The 18,054-nt window shown below is 35.6% G+C and overlaps 1 protein-coding gene across 16 annotated transcripts in view; it reads right to left on the bottom strand.

Annotated features, from left to right (window-relative positions):
- MYCBP2 (MYC binding protein 2) overlaps positions 1-18,054 on the bottom strand; it is a 334,178-nt gene that overhangs the window by 275,769 nt on the left and 40,355 nt on the right. For all 16 annotated transcript variants that reach the window (XM_066380737.1, XM_066380743.1, XM_066380736.1 and 13 more), the window contains exons 2-3: positions 10,991-11,066; positions 1,465-1,680 (exon numbers count right to left, since the gene is read on the bottom strand). In XM_066380737.1, the coding sequence (XP_066236834.1) occupies positions 1,465-1,680; positions 10,991-11,066 (292 nt within the window). The remainder of the gene's footprint in view (positions 1-1,464; positions 1,681-10,990; positions 11,067-18,054) is intronic.

The raw sequence follows: 18,054 nt of genomic DNA, 5'->3' as shown, positions 1-18,054 counted from the left end.
TATACCACATAAGTCCTGCAGCCTCATATGCTAACTTAACACTATGTTTTTCCTCACCCACCCTTAATTAAGCATAAGAAATCAGAATTAGAAACCACAATCTTTACCTGGAGGGGCTCACATGGAAAAGATGAGCCAGTTTGTTTTATGATGAAGAAAGTAGCTAGCAGAGGAGGTACAATTAAGGACACTGAAGAGAAAGGGACTAAGGGGAAAAGATGGGTGCCAAGAGGTAGAGATAAGGACATTTGAAGATAGTTGATTAAGAGGCTGAGTGAAGAAGGTCACAAAACTTCTATTACCCTATGATAGGACACAGTAAGCCATCTGCTGAGAACAAGGTGAGAACAACCTGACAGTAAAGATGAAGGACAGTGGCACAGTTAGGAATAGTCGCCATGAAATGTGTGAAAGAAACCAGATCAGGAACATAGGTTTCTATCTTAGCTACTTCCAAGTAATATAAAATAAAATTTATATATCTCATGCATACATATAAAGATATTCTGAAGACATAGTTTTAAGGTATTAGTTTAGTAAAAAGGCACTGTACATCAGTTATTTATAAAAGAAAGTCATTTTAAAATGTCTATACTTAGAAAAAGCAATATGCATAAATCATTTATGACAAAGGTATATTTTAGAAGCATGTCTATATTTTCTCCCATTCTTTTGTTAGAAATACTAATTACACCTACTATACAGAAATATATATGTAACATTACAGTCTTGAAATATACCGATACTTAAGTAGAACAGAGTACTTTAAGAACAGTTCTACTATAGTATATCAATTAGCTTATATGCCTCCAGTACATAAGGGAGTGCTATCAGAACAATGTGGAAGTACATTAGTTCACATGTAATTTTGTTCTAGGCAAGGGGAGCCAGAATAGCAAGCATACAACTATAACCTTAGGTAGAAAAGACAAAAAGCTCTTAGTTCAGCTGCTGCACAGCCAGGGGCCATTCAGTTTTATTTCAAGAAAAGTAAAAATGTATACCTGTACCAGAGCTACCTCCCAGAGGGAGCATCTCCAGCTTTCCATGGCTCTTGCTTTGTGGTAGCTTGCACTTCCTCTTGAGCTCACCTTAATGGAGTCCACAGGCTCAGAGCTACACTTCCATCAGTAATGACTCCACGCCTTCAAGCCAAGTCACCATTTCCACTGTATCGCTTTTGTACATTTTAATAGCCCTTATTATATACTCCAATCCACTGATCTCCCTACCTAGGATTTCCAAATACTCCCCACTGAGTTACCAATTATTGATTTTGTTAGCACAAAATCCAGTTATAAAGTTGCACAGGGCTTTCCTGGTCTGCTTAAAACATATTTTTACTCCTAAACCAGGTTATTTGTACTGCACAATCTTATAAAAAGCAAGGTATTTTAGCAATGCAAACGTGTTATAGTTAAAACACCTATAGGTTATGCATCTAAATGGAACTTAGTGACTTACCTTTGGAAGCTTGATAGGGGGCTCTTTGGATTCCTCTTCTTCATCACTATCTGATTCTCCACTCTGCACAGAGTTCTTAGATGCAGCTGCCAATGATGTTTCCTTTTTCTGCCATTCCAGAACACAATGCCGTACATTGCAATAAATATTAAACGCAGAAGGATTGCTATGTAGTTTGATATCTGGTATGATTACTGTATTCTCCAAGTTTTCAGACTGAAATATAAGATATAATATTTCAATGTCATAGTCCTTTCCATGATCATCAATTCTCATTTTAAATAAAAAAATGAAAGATTAGAATTAGACATGCTAGATGACCTGCAACAGAAGTCACATAATTGGCAGAGCAAAGACAATCTAGGTCCACTGACTCAACTTATCATGCCCTTTGTACAATACTTCACTACTTTCTGAGTAACACAGCAATAACTAATTTGACAAAGGCTGGAAAGGGGCAGGCAAAGAACTTAACAGGAACAATAGGAATAGAGCCAACATAGCTTAACTGCTACAGTATCGAAGGATATTAATTTGGGGCTTTTCCAAGGTAAACCAGATGTATTAATACAAATGTTGACTTACATGTTGATTTCTTTTTAAAGTACATATATGGATTTAAACAGGTATTAGGGCTCTGAAGAAAAACCCTTAATTTAGTTAATTCTTAGAATTTCATTCTCATTCAAAAATGGTACTGCTCAGAAAACTGCAGATTATGAACATATGCTTTCCTAAAGCTCTTTCTTAGCTATGAGTCTTGATAAATACTAAAAATCACATGCTCAGTAATTTAATTGTAAAATCTAAATAGTCTTGCCTGACCAGTGGGTGGTGCAGTGGATAGAGTGATGGCATGGGACACTGAAGACCCAGGCTCAAAACCCCAAGGTTGCTGGCTTGAGCGCAGGCTCACAAGTTGAGCACGAGGACACTGGCTTGAGCATGGGATCGTAGACATGACCCCATAGTCAATGGATTGAGCCCAAAGGTCACTGGCATGAGGCCGAAAGTCACTGGCTTGAGCCCAAGGTCACTGGCATGAGCCAAGGGGTCATGGCTCCAATGGAGCCCTCTTCCCCCACCCCTGTCAAGGTATATGAGAAAGCAATCAAAGAACAACTAAAGTGCCACAACTATGAGCTGATGCCTCTTATCTCTCTCCCTTCCTGTCTGTCCCTCTCTCCCTCTCTTCCTCTCTCTTTCTTGCAAAAATAAAAATAAAAAAATACTAAATAATCTTGTTGCAGCATTTTATTCATCAGAACTCAACCACACTTTTATATCAATATTTACAATATAAATAAATTGAACTGGTTTAAGATATTCTACAAATTGAAGTACCAACAATTAGAGTAGTATGTCTAGGAAGTATCCAAGATAAATAAAATGACATTTCAAGTACCAAAAACATTTGGTCTGAAAATTCTACCCTTCTTCCATAAATAATATGGATAATACTCTTTATTAAATAATAACATACTAAAGTTAACTGGCATATAATAAGTGAATATGTCCTCTAGAAATGTTTTTAAAAAGCAAGTATTAGCAATACAAATCCAACAATATATAATATAACACATCATGATCAACCCAAAAACAAGGCTGGCTCAATACTGGAAAAACAGTATAATTCCCCATACCAACAAAATTAGAAAAAGACACATAAGATACTGTAAATAAAGACAGAAAAAGCATTTAACACAAATACTCATTCCATGATAAAAAAGTCTAAGTAAGTTAGGAACAGAATTTGCAAACCTTGGTAAAGGGTTTCTATCAAATACTACTGTATAGCTAACAGACTAAAAGACAATGCTTGCAAGCTAACATTGCAAACAAGGCAAAGATACTACTCTAAGCAATTTGATTCAACAATATATTAGATATGCCAGTGCAATAAGGCAAGAAAAAGAAACAAAAGGTATAGTTAGAATGAACGTACCTTCTAGAAAACAAATGCCTTCATTTGTAGAAAACATGTAAAGAATCTTAAGTTTATAAAAAAAAAAAAAAAAAGCCACTAGAAATAAGGTGTGGATTTAGCAAAGTTACAGGATACCAGATCTCTATATAAAATGAGTAATATATAATAGGAGTGAACAATTGAAAATGTAAATTGCATTAAAGTCACAGACATGGAGAAAATATTTGCAAACCTGACAACGGACCCTAATTACATATTTTTCAAAATGCAACAGTAAAAATCAAACAAGTAATCCAGTTTAAAAATCGGCAAAAGACATTAACAGACATGTTACTGAAGAAGATACACAGAAGGCAAATATGTATAAGAAAAAAAGGTTCAATATCATGAGCAATTAGGAAAATATAAATTAAAACAAAGATATATATAGTACATACTACCTATCAGACTGGCTAGAATAAACAACAGTGACACCAAATGCTGATAAGAATGTGAAGAAACTAGATCTCTCATACACTGCTGACAGAAATGTACAATGATATAGCCACTCTGGAAAAAAAGTCTTGCAGTTTCTTACAAAACTAAACATGTGCTTACAGTACAATCCAGCAATTACACTCTCGAGCATTTAGACCAATGAAATGAAAACATATGTCCATACAAAACCACCACATAAATATTCATAACAGCTTTATACAAAAAGCCAAAAACTGGAAACAACTCAGATATTCTTTAATGGGTGAATGATTAAAGAAAGTAGTACAGTATATCCATACCACGGAATGCTTACTTAACAATAACAAAAAGTACAAACTATTGATATATGTACCAATTTGATGAATTTCAAGGGAAATATCTTTGTGCAAAAAACAAAAAATAAAAATCTCGAAAGGTTACATATTGCATGATTCTATGACAAAATTATAGAGACAGAGAACAGACTTGTGGTTGCTGTGGTTGCCAGAGACTAGGGCAGGGTAAAGATTGAAAATGTCTATGGCTAGATGAGTAGCACAAAGGATCCTTGTGATGGAGTTGATTCTATATATTGACTGTGGTAGTGTTCACACAGACCCATGTGATAAAATATAATAGAACTAAACACACACACACATGTACACAAATGAATACATATAAAGTAAAACTGGTGAAATCTGAAAAAGAGCAGTAGGTTGGATCAAGGTGGATTTCCTGGTTGTAAAATATTATGTGATTACTATGGGATATATTTTGTGTTTACGATGTAATACTTTACCAATGAGAGAAAAAGGATGAAGGATTTATAGGATAACGCTGTATTATTTCTTACAACTGCATTCATATTGCAATCATCTTAAAATTAAGAAAAACAGCCTGAACCATGTAGTGCAGTGGATAGAGCATCAATCTGGGACACTGAGGTCTCACGTTCAAAACCTCAAGGTCTCCAGCTTGAGCATGGAGTCGCTGGATTGAGCTTGGGATCATCAACATGATGCCATGGTTGCTGGCTTGAGCAAGAGGTCACTGGCTCAGCTGGAGCCCTCCGATCAAGGCACATATCAGAGAAGCAATCAATGAACTAAGGTGCTGCAATTACAAATTGATGCTTTTTACCTCTCTCCCTTCGCCTCTCTTTCTTTCTGTCTCCTCTCTCTTGCTAAGAATAAATAAAAATAAAAAAGCAATTTTTAAATAACAGCATTTATGATAACATCAAATAATTATAGTTATATATAGTAAAACTGCTAACTTTATCCACTGAAAACAAAATAAAGCTGCTGAGAGAAATTAAAGACTAAATAAATGGCAAGATAAGTCATAGTCATTGACAGAAGATTCAATATAATTAAAATGGACATTATTCCCCAAACCTATAGGTTCACAGGAATCCCAATAAAAATTCAGGGTCTTTTTAAAACAGAAATTTACAAGCTGATTCTAAAATATATATAGAAATATAAAGGACCTAGCTACTAAAACAATTAAAAATTTTTAACAAGACCAAAGTTGGAAGACATGCCACCTGATTTCAAAACTACTGTAATGAAGACAGTGGGTATGGCTATAAAGACAGATATATAGATGAATTCCAGTAATAAGCCCAAACAAATATGGTCAACTGATTTTTTACAAAGATAACAAGACAATTCAATAGAAAAAGGTAAGTCTTTAGACAAATGATGCTGATCAACTGAATATCAATGTGTAAAAAAATGAACATGAATCCTTATCTCATACCATATATAAAAATTAACTTGAAATGGATCAAAGACCTAAACATAACAGCTAAAACTATAAAATCCATAGAAGAAAATCTGTGTGACCTTGGAGTAAAGATTTCTTGAAACACAAAATACATGAATCTTATAATTAGATTCATAAAACTTAAAAATTTCTGCTCATTTAAAGCACTGTATAAAAACAAAAAAAGCAAGCCACAGAACAGGAAAAAACCTTTGCAATGCAGACACCTGAAAAAAAAATATTATATCTAGAATATATAAAGAACTCTTGACAATTCAGTAATAATAAGACAATTTTAAGACAAGGAGACAAACTGTGAACAGATATTACATAATAGAAAGATATACATAATCAAAAGCACAAGATGTTTTATATTATTAGTCATTAGAGAAAAGTCAGTTAATATCCCTATGTACTTATTAGAATGACTAAAATTTTAAAAGATAAATAATATCCATGTGTTTACAAAGATGTAAAGTAACTGGATTTTCTCATATAAACTGAAAGAATAATAAAATGGAATAATCACTTTGAAAAAGTATTAAGTTTTTTAAAAGTTAAACATTCATCTACCATGTTACCTGTGAGAAAAGAGTTAACACTGCAGATATGATTGCTTATTCCTTGTATTTCTCCAAGGGAACCATGACTGATCCTTGGTCATACCCTGGAAATGTAGTCTTTAGAGTTTTCTTTGTTAGTTATTGATAATTGTGTTATGTGCAGCTGGAGGAATGGACCATGCTTACTGACTTGTCTGACTGCTTGGTATGACATCACCTGAATTTTGCTTGCCATGGCTAGTTGCATAGCAGTAGATGACCAGACTCCCAGAAAAAGTTTTAGCTCCTAACTCAAATAAGCTTTTCTGGACAAAAACATTTCACATATATCCCTGTAATTCAATGCCCAAGAGAAAGAATATCCAAGGAATAACTAGGAAGCCTATACTATATAATTTCCTGGATGCTCCAAAACATTTCTTTTCCTGCTGCCTACTATGTATCTTTTATTTTACTAAATATTAGTCATTAGTAGAAATTGCTTTTGAGTCTTAGGAGTTCTCTGGCAAATCTATAACAACAGAAAGTACATCTGTGGGTGCCCAGAGCCAAAGCTGTAGGGAGAGATGGAATGCAGCAGAGGATGAGGAAACTCTTGGGGATGGTGGAAATTTTCTGAACTTTGACTTTATCTTTTAAAACTCACTAAATTGTACATTTTAAATCCCTGTTTCAGGTTCTGCTATTAAGGATACTGACCTAAGACTCTTTTGGCAGCAGGATATTGTTTTGATTTCTACTATATTAAAGTGAAGTTTTGTTAAAGGATAGGATTTATCAGAAGTTTGAAGAGAGTGGTCAAGCTCTGAAATAGACACAGGAGAAAATGAGAGACTTATTTCAGTGATTTTCAACCTTTGTTTCTCACGCACTCATAAACTAATTACTAAAGAAAAAGGGGCCCTGATCTCTTCTTCTTTAGTAACTAATTTATTTGTGCCATGAGATGAAAATGGTTGTATTTAGTCAGGGGCACTGACCTTATTAATTAGTGTGTGTTTGTGCCATGAAAAAAAAAAAAAAGGTTGAAAATCACTGACTTATTTGACCAGAAAAAATAAGACAATAGTTTGGCTACAGAAGGTCCATGTGAATGTATAATGGTATCATTCACTTCTTTTTAAAATAAACTCTCTTTAGCAACACATGGTACCCACCTGCAGGGAAAGAGAAAACAGCTAGACTTATATAGGATTGAGTTTTCTAAGATGAGTGCAGCAAGTACACAAAAATATGCAGGAAAGGAAGACGTGGGAGGTAGAATAATGACCTGAAAAAAATATTTCCCCTAATCCCTGGAATCTGTGAATATGTTACCTCAAGTTGCAAAACAGACCCTCCAGACATTAAATTAAATCTTGTGATGGGGAGATTTCACTGGATTCCTTGGGTGGGCCCAATTAACCACAAGGTCCCTATAAATGAGAGAGGGTGCCAGGACAGTCAGAGAAGGACAAAGTGTTGGAGTGATGTTCATTGCAGCACTGTTCACAGTGGCCAAGACATGGAAACAACCAAAAAGCCCTTCAATAGAAGACTGGATAAAGAAGATGTGGCACATATACACTATGGAATACTACTCAGCCATAAGAAACGATGACATCAGATCATTTACAGCAAAATGGTGGGATCTTGATAACATTATAAGGAGTGAAATAAGTAAATCAGAAAAAAACAAGAACTACATGATTCCATACATTGGTGGAACATAAAAATGAGACTAAGAGACATGGACAAGAGTGTGGTGGTTACCAGGGGTGGGGGGAGGGGGGACAGGGGGAGGGTTGGGGGGAGGGGGAGGGGCACAGAGAACTAGATGGAGGGTGGCGAAGGACAATCTGACTTTGGGCGAGGGGTATGCAACATAGTTTAATGACAAGATAACCTGGACATGTTTTCTTTGAATATATGTACCCTGATTTATTAATGTCATCCCATTACCATTAATAAAAATTTATTTAAAAAAAAAAAAAAAAAGAAGACTCAACCAGTCCTTCCTGGTTTCGAAGATGGAAGGGGGTAAATCCAAGGAATACAGGTAGGTGCCTCTAGAATCTGGAAAAGGCAAAAAAATGAATCCTCTACAAGAGACTCCAGAAGATATGCAGCCTTTTTGACATGTTTATTTTATTTTAACTCATTGAGATCCATTTTGAACTTCAGATTTCCAGAAAGAACTGTAAGATAATTTGTGTTGTTGGAAGCCATCAAGTTTGTGTAACTTGTTAAAGTAGCCATAGGGAACTAATACAGCAGATTAACCAAGAAATTTTCTAAAGAGACTATGGTATATAAACCGAGTAAGAAGAAAATTAAATGAAGGAGGTGGCTAATGAATAAACTAAACAAAGGGGTCAATGACAGTAAGAAAGGAAGAGATACAGTACAGATAAATGGCTTTTTTGTTCTGTTGAAAAGAAATGCTTGTTTTTAAGTATTATGAAAATATAGCCCATTGGCATTTTTAAAATACTGTTAAAAAAAAGAGGGTGAGTGAAAAATAGTCCAAAAACAGTAAAAGAGGGCAAGGAGACTAACAAATTTTTTCTATTTTATATGCTATCATGAGCAGGAAATGTTTGTCACTCATTTTTCTATCCCAAATATCTAGCATAATGCCTATGCATAGTAAGCAATTAATGTTTGAGGAATAAAAGAATGAATTTTTTTATATCACTCTTATCCTCAGCTGTTCCTAAAAAGCAGATAGCAGACGTAAGACCTAAGGCTTAGACAAGAAAGCTGAATTACTAAGGGCACAAAGTTAAGAGACAAAAATAAAAAGGACAAATGACCTTGACTTTGCACCTTACCCTGAATCTCATGTTACCACTTTTAGGAAAATCACCAAATAAAACCGTAAGGAACTTAAAAAGATCTTCAAGATTCCCATACCATGACTCTGCACATAACTCTAAAAAGTGGAAATGGGGTAGAGGTTGGAAATCTAAATTACAATATTTGTTAAAGGTTTTTATATATAGTAAAGTATATTAAGAATACTCTCCACTTCCCTCTTCTATCCCAAAAACAGAAGTAATAAGAGGTGATATACTGAAAATATATTATTTTTATGTGCTGACTCAGCAACATTTTCCTTAGGATAACCACCCCCTCACCCATTCCACATAGCCTGCTCATCAGGGGGCACACCTCTAACCAAAGTACCCCATCTCTAAGGCCAAAGTAAAAGATACAGGCCAATCAAAAAAAAAAAAATCATACCCAAGACGTTCTGCTAGACTTAATAGAAGTTTATCTCTTGGTCAAATCAAAGAAAATTATGTTAGAGTGCCAGCAGCCTTAGTCCTCAGCTGCAGGCAATAAGCCCACCCAAAGAGAAAAGCAGAAGAAATGAAGACATAGATTTGATAAATTATTTAATCTCTGCCAACTGTGTCTCAAGATAGAGCCACCAAATAAATTTTATCCCTTATCTTTTTGGGGTTTTTGTTTGTTTGTTTACTACTCTAAAGTTGATTACTACTCACAATTGTAATAGCAAGAACATTAATTTAGAAGGGCAGGAAACAATTGTTTCTAGAACTTAAATATAATACACAGGCCAAGCTAAACTACTGATTATTTAACCAAAGGTGGAGCTGTTCAGAAAGCACAGTTATGGCACCATTCTTCCTCCTGTCTAGGCTTCTTAGTACTGTTTAAAAAAAAAAAAAAAAAAAGACTCTTTTACAGAAAGTAAAATGTGAACCCTGAAATTTTTTTTTCTTTTTTTTTTTTTCCTGAAGCTGGAAACGGGGAGAGACAGTTAGACAGACCCCCGCATGCGCCCGACCTGGATCCACCCGGCACGCCCACCAGGGGGCGATGCTCTGCTCCTCCGGGCGTCGCTCTGCCGCAACCAGAGCCACTCTAGTGCCTGGGGCAGAGGCCAAGGAGCCATCCCCAGCGCCCGGGCCATCCCTGCTCCAATGGAGCCTTGGCTGCGGGAGGGGAAGAGAGAGACAGAGAGGAAGGAGGGGGGTGTGGAGAAGCAAATGGGTGCTTCTCCTGTGTGCCCTGGCCGGGAATTGAACCCGGATCCCCCGCACACCAGGCCAACACTCTACCACTGAGCCAACTGGCCAGGGCCTGAACCCTGAAAATTTTTAAGAAAAAACGACATGAATTTTATAGCAAAAATTTATGTACTAAATGGAAAATGAAGTCCTTGATTGCTAAGGTCCCACCTAATTAAAATATTCTATATTAAATTTTCTTTTGTATAGCTATCCACAGAACAATATAGATGCACCAAGATTCTCCCTAATTCATGATGCATGCATAACTAACTGTATGATGAACCCAAACCCAAGGCCCACTCACAAGCCTATTTTACTGTTTTTGTAATACAGGTAGTCAGACAGGGAAAAAAAAGAAATGGTTATGCTTCCCCCAAATCAAAGATAGTAACAAATAATAATTTTCAAGATTCAGATATTAACTTCTAGGGTACTTGTCTAAATATGAAACTAAGGAGCTTCTAAAAAAATTACTTTATTTATACTTTAAAAAAGGTGAAGTTAACTAATTTGTTTTGCTGATATAGAAAGCACTGAAAACCTACTGAGTGACACTGAAGTCTACAGGCCATACCACCCTGAATGCGCCCCATCTCCTCTGATCTCGGAAGCTAAGCGGGATCGGGCTGGTTAGTACTCCGATGGGAGTGACACTTAAAAAAAATTACTTTAGCACCGAAAAGCAAAATAATTTGCTAATTACATTCACACCTTTTAAATCTTGGCATTTTAATTTAAATTACTAACTAAAAAAGTCCTTATTCCCTCTAAATTGCCAGGAGTTTTACCTTGCTTCTTGTCTTCACTTTTGATTTGCTCTTCTGTTTTCTTTTCAACTTCTTCTTATTTAAAAGTTTCTTATTCCTAAAAATGTAAAAACATATGAAAAAAATTATGAAAGTTAGTATTAGGACATATAAAGCTATTAAAAATAAGTACTTCCAAAGTAGACACTTGAATATCCTACAAACTTTCTTTTTATGACACAATATACTCTAGATATACATATAAGATACTACCATATAATGTAGCTATTGAGGTGAAATAACACAATACTGGCTTTATAAGAAGTACACATGAAATAATAAAAAATTTAAATTCTGCAAATACTTTTATAAAATTTAAAATATTTTAAAGGCTTCAAATGGAGGCTTTTAAACTTTATTCAGCAGTGGAAATGTTTATAAATATTAACTATGTTCCCTTCCCAGAAATATCTGCTCTTTGCAATAGTAGGAGCTACAGTGCAAAAAATGTCGAGTCCATTTTTACTAAATTATTATAAGAAAACCTTAACTTATACACTTCTCACTTCCAGCAGGCAATTTTTCATTACCTCACAGCCAATAGACCAAATTATTCTTTAAGTAAAAGGAGGTACCTACATGAATTGGGGGAGAGGGTGGCAAATAATGGAAATTAGAGTAGAACAAACAAGAGTCAAAGAAAAAACTTTAATTTCATTTAATATTTTTTTTATGTTACCACTCAAAGATAGATACACAATTCTAGCTGTAGTAAAGCTAAGTCACTTAGAGATAAGGGATGCCATTCACAAAAACAAGCAAGTCAAGGGGAAAAATTAGTTTGTTAAAGAAAAAAATTAGTTCAATTTTGAGATATTTTAGTTCAAGATCCTAAAATGTCAACAAGACAGATGAAATCATATGAAAATTTTGTCCTTAACACTACTTTCAGCTTCACTTCCTAAGCCAAAAAAATCACAAAATCTTGACAATTGTATCTTCCAGTTCTTCAATCATCTCTATTGCTGCTATGCTAATAGTAATCTAGATTACTACTGCCTCCTTCCTGCTTGGGCCACTGCAAAGCTTCCTAACTCATTTCTGCACATACATATTTACTCCCCTTTCATCCATTGTTCACATAAAAAACCCAAATCAACTTTTTAATAGACAAATTTGAGTAGGCAATTCTCCCACTTAACACTCTATACAGGGGTCCCCAAACTTTTTACACAGGGGGCCAGTTCACTGTCCCTCAGACCGTTGGGGGGCCACCACATACAGTGCTCCTCTCACTGACCACCAGTGAAAGAGGTGCCCCTTTCCGGAAGTGCAGCGGGAGCTGTATAAATGGTTTCAGGTGGCCACATGCGGCCCGCGGGCCGTAGTTTGAGGATGCCTGCTATCTTCTCAGTTCTCTTAGCATCAAGTCTAAAGGCACTGAAATGGTTTAAAAGATCCTCTACCAAGATCTGACCTCTGCTAGTCTCTCCTGCCTTATTTTGTAGTCATCTCCAATCATCACCCTCTAGCCACAAAGATGTCCTTTTCAAGCACTTGAACCTGCTAAGCTTCTCAGGGACTTTCACACAGGTTCTCCTTCTAGCTGGCATTCTCTTCCACATCTGCTAACCACTGTTCATCTTTGAGGTCCCAGTATATGTCACTTACACTGCAATGTCCCAAACTGGGTTAGTTTCCCTAATAGACACTCTCATTTCATTTTATACTTTGTTTCATTGTATAATCTATAACTGCACTTATGTAATTATGTATGGGATTATCTAATGCATTGTTCCTCACCAACCTATATGTTCCAAGAGTGCAGAGACCATATTCCAAGAGTGCAGAGGTATAGAAGGTTAGTCCCTTCTATACAATTTCTAAAAATATCAAGCTTCACTCAAAACCAAACTTCAGAGAAAGACTATAAAATACAAATTAAGATGAATTTCCTGAAGCCTAGATATCACAAACTTAAATTTTTACCAGTATACACCAATATTTTTGTCTGCTTTGTTTAATGGACTTCTTAAAAGTTCAAGTGACTTAATATGTATTCTGAAAAGATTTCTATGTATTTGACATTTAATTAATTACAAGTTAAATGAATCTAAACCCACTAATTCCTGAATATAAAGCAACTGAAGAATTAGCTTTCCCCAAATCCCCATAAATTGATTTTACTGTGTTCTTTGTGAATTTGGATTGTTATAGTACAGGATCATCCAAAAGAACCAGTAATAAATTAAGAACATTCATATTCAACATTAGAAAATAAAAATGCAATTTGTTAGTAGTGTAACATTCCATTATGTTACTGCATCTGAGAACTAACCTTAAACTTTCTATCATATCTGTGGATGGATAAAATAAAATAAAAACTCTAGAAACTAGTCTTACTCATCAACAATTCACCTTGGAATTTCTGGTGATTTGGACTTTAAAAACTGTATCAAATAGGAGCTTAATGAAGAATGTCTGGAATTGATCCTATAAGATTTTTGGTCTTTTCACAAAAAGAATCCATACCCATGAGATTTCAAAGAATTACGGATAGTAATAAAAGGCAAAAGCTATTAATATGCTTTAAATATTTATTTTAAAATATTTACTTTAAAAATTCCAGAGGAGAAATATTTTTAATAGCAATCACTGTTCAAGTAAAATCAAGCACTTCTGCAAGATGAGAACAAATGAATTTTGCAAGTTGTTCCATACAGCTCATTAGTTTCTCTCTCAGCGTATTACTAAGTCTCTTTTCTAACAAAACAGAAATTAGTCATAATTTAACTGAAAAACTTCTCTCACTCTGAATCTGTTTCTTCATGTGTAAAATAACAAGATTAAGGATATTATCTCGAGGTTCCTTTTAACTCTAAAATGCTAGGTTTTTAATAAATCCAAATTAAAAAACTTCAGTAATAAGAGGGTTTCAATCATTTGTTTAATTTCCCTTAGTAATGAGAAATAAAAAATACCTCAGTCTATGATCTAATGCAGGAAAAGGCAATTTTTTCTATAAAGGACTAGATAGTAACTAGTGTACACTTTGTAGACCATAGGATCTCTGTTGCAACTACTCAACTGTTACTGCATAAAAGCAGCAACTGAAACATATGAACAAGATGAGTGCAACTGTATTAACAATAAAACTATTTCTGGACGTGGAAATTTGCATTTTCATAGAACTTTACAAAAACACTTTCTTGTTTTTATCTTATTTTTCAATGTTTTAAAAATATAAAAACCATTCTTAGCTCACAGGTCATACAAAAACAGGAATTGTGCCGATTTGGTCTGTGGACCAGTTTGTTGACTCCTTGTCTAGAGCCTATTTTGATAAACAGGCTCAAAGCAGAAAGCATAAAATACAATTAACAGTATGCAACATAGATTTAAAATATCACTATGCTTATACAAATAAGCATTCTAAAATTATCAGCCTTTTCTTTTTGCAAAGCTTATCTTCTGACTTTCTCTTCCCTAAAGTAAGATATTAGATAGGAGCAAGCCCCTGCTCATCCCTCAAAAATGAGACTAACATAAGAAGTAGTGGAAGCAATTCAGAACTTAGATGAACTAAAAATCCAGAGACAGAAGAACACTTCCAAGGTGAGCCCAGACCACTGGCATATTCTTCCATGGCAGCATCTGCAGTGTTTGGCACAAAAAGAATTGAGCTTGTATTAGAGGTAAGAGAAATCAGAAACTACTGGTAATTTAGATGCCTGCATGGGTTGGATGATGGACTGGAAATCTAGAAAATCCTCAAATATATGGACAGTTTTCCCAATGATAGATCTGCTTAGTAATGGGACACCGCAGAAGGATAAGGAGGCTAGGCCAACAGGTCAGAGTCAATTTCCCACAGTCTCCCAGTTAGAAGTCAGAATCTCATAGAGGGATAAGTCTATTTAATACCTGATTGCATGGAGGTAGCCAAAACTTTACCCTACACAGCAAAGAGCAAACCTCTCTGGAAGAAAAAAACATCAGCTAAAAGATAACAACTGTTCTTTTACACACAATGTTAGGCACACAATAAACATATTAAGAGACCTACAGAGAAGCAAAATAATGTGACAGATAATCAAGAGAAAACCAGCCTCACCAGGCAGTGGCACAGTGGATAGAACACTGGCCTGGGATGCTGAAGACCCAGGTTCAAAACCCTGAGGTCACCTGCTTGAGTGTAGGCTCACCAGCTTGAGCATAGGATCACAGACATGATCCCATGGTTGATGTCTTGAGCCCAAAGGTCACTGGCTTGAAGCCCAAGGTCACTAGCTTGGCTCAAGCCACACACACCCCTGCTCCCTACCCGGGTTAAGGCACATATGAGAAAGTAATCAATGAACAACTAAGGTGCCACCATGAAGAACTGATGCTTATCTCTCTCTTTCCTGCCTGTCTCTCTCCAAAAAAAAAAAAAAAAAGAGAGAGAGAGAGAGAGAAAACCATACAATTAAGTAGGCTCAAGATAATCCACATATTGAAGTTGGTAAGCAAGGACTTAAAATAAATGCAAGAATTAAAATACTGTAATTTTCAATAGAATCTACTTTTTAAAAAGCCAAGTAGATTTTTTGAAAAAATAAATTTAAAATGTTATTTTAAGAGCAGAATAACCTCAAGGTAAATGGGGATTACGGACTTGCTGACAGGCTAAGAGAAAATACCTAAACTCAAGTACAAGAAAAAAAATTAACAAAACAGTATGAGATGTGGGACACAGTCACATGGTCTCATATTTATGTAACTGGAATACTTGACAAAGAGAAAAGCAAAAAAATGAAACAAGAGCAGTATGTAAAGAGAAAATTCATGACAATTTTACAGAAGTGAGGAAAGAAATCAACTCAAGAGATTCAACAAACTCAGAAAAAGCCCAAGCAGGAAAATGCAAAGAAAAAACACATCTAAAAAAAAAACAAACCAAAAAAACACATCTGAGCGCACCAAATGCGAGGCACAAATGGCTGGAAAAGGTAAAGAAAAAACCTTAAAAGCATCCAGAAATAAGATACACTCAAAAAACAACAATAAGATTGATCCCTTCCATTATTTGTGTTGAATATGCTGACAAGAGAAATAACCTAGCAATCTAAAAATATATACCTACCAAAACTATCCTTTAAAACTGAAGACAACAAGCCTGACCAGGTAGGTGGTGGCACAGTGGATAGGGCATTGGACTGGGACATGGAGGACCCAGGTTTGAAACCCCAAGGTCACTGGCTTGAGTCCGGGCTCACTAGCTTGAGCGCAGGGGTCGATGGCTTGAGCAAAGGGTCACTCTCTCTGCTGTAGCCCTCCAGTCAAGGCATATATGAGAAAGCAATCGATGAATTATGGTGCTGTAACGAAGAATTGATGCTTCTCATCTCTCTCCTTTCCTGTCTGTCTGTCCCTATCTGTTCCTCTCTCTGACTCTCTGTCTCCATCAAAAAAAAAAAAAAAGACAATATACTTTTAGACTCACAAAAATTGATATAATTCATTATCAGTATACCAACACTATAAGAATAAAAGAAATATAAAAGAAATACCTTCCCTTTTTCTTTCTTTCAATTTTTCTTTTTTTGAGGAGCTTAGTCTGTTGCAGTAATATTTATTCAGTTTTCAAGTAGTAAGTTAATAAATGATTGAATACATGAATAAATGGTTAAGGAGAGATTGATTCTTGCAATGGATGAAGAAGTATTTCTTCCTCTTTTTTCTCTATAAAAGACCCTATTTTTTTCTCTAAATTCTATGGATCTTTGCCTAAATCCACTTATTTGGGCCTGCTTAGACCACACTAAAAATATCAGAAGATATCATATCTTAATTTTCAAACTGATGCAAATTACTAGAATAACTAGTAAATTTTCTAGTAAATTGGGCTGAATAATCATTTTAATTTATTTTAGTCATTTTTTCCCAAAAATCATATAATCTCATGATTTAAGAAATGAAGATAAAATTGACCAAAGTTTTTTTTTTTTTTGGGGGGGGGGTAAGAGGAAAGGAGATAGTGAGACTCCCACATGCTCCCTGACTGGGATCTACCTGGACTGGGACATGGAGGACCCAGGTTTGAAACCCCAAGGTCACTGGCTTGAGTACGGGCTCACTAGCATGAGCGCAGGGGTTGCTGGCTTGAGCCCAGAGGTCACTGGCTTGAGCAAAGGGTCACTCTCTCTGCTGTAGCCCTCCAGTCAAGGCATATATGAGAAAGCAATCAATGAACTAAGGTGCTGCAATGAAGAATTGATGCTTCTCATCTCTCTCCCTTCCTGTCTTATCTGTCCCTCTTTCTGACTCTGTCTCCAACAACAGTAACAAAAAAATGGCAACCCCAACTGGAGCCAATGCTTGCAACCAGCTGTTTTTAGCACCCGAGGCTAAAGTGCTCAAACCAACCGAGCTATCCTCAGCACCCAGGGCCAACACTCGAACCAGTCAAGCCACTGGCTGTGGGAGGGGAAGCGAGAGAAAAGAGGGAGAGAAAAGGAGAAAGAAACAGATGGTCACTTGTGTGCTCTGACCAGAATCAAACCGGGGACAACCATATACCAGGTGGACGCTCTATTCACTAAGCCACCAGCCAGGGCACAAAGAACTTTTCATATATATTTTAGAGGAAGCAACTAACCTTTTAACTATATTAAATTTTTTGTTTTAGTCTTTTTTGAAGATGGAAACATTAATTTAAAATTAATTTAAATATTTTTATTTAAAAATTTACCAAAATAAGTATAAGATAAATCTAAGTAATTAATCTTTCAAAAGGTCTTTTTGTATGTTTGTAGTATTTTTGCTTCCAATGTTGTAGTCTGAAACAGTACTAAATTTTTTGGACATCGTGTACCTGGATGTTCTTTTCAGATGTGTAATCATTATTACTATTGCAATAATCAAGTCAGTTTCAGAGATAAACATATATTAAACAGAAAGATGTCTGGGAACAGGGTAAACTTTGTTAAATGTGTTTCCAAGGTGGCTATTCTGGGTGTGGGTGGGAGGCAAATCTACTTTGTATCTGAAATACAGTGTGTCTGTAAAGTCATGGTGCACTTTTGACTGGTCACAGGAAAGCAACAAAAGAGATAGAAATGTGA

The sequence above is a fragment of the Saccopteryx leptura genome, chromosome 4 (genome assembly GCF_036850995.1).
Source record: "Saccopteryx leptura isolate mSacLep1 chromosome 4, mSacLep1_pri_phased_curated, whole genome shotgun sequence".
Lineage (NCBI taxonomy): Eukaryota > Metazoa > Chordata > Mammalia > Chiroptera > Emballonuridae > Saccopteryx > Saccopteryx leptura.
The sequence above is the reverse complement of the archived record's forward strand: the minus strand, read 5'-3'. Positions and strand labels throughout refer to the sequence as shown.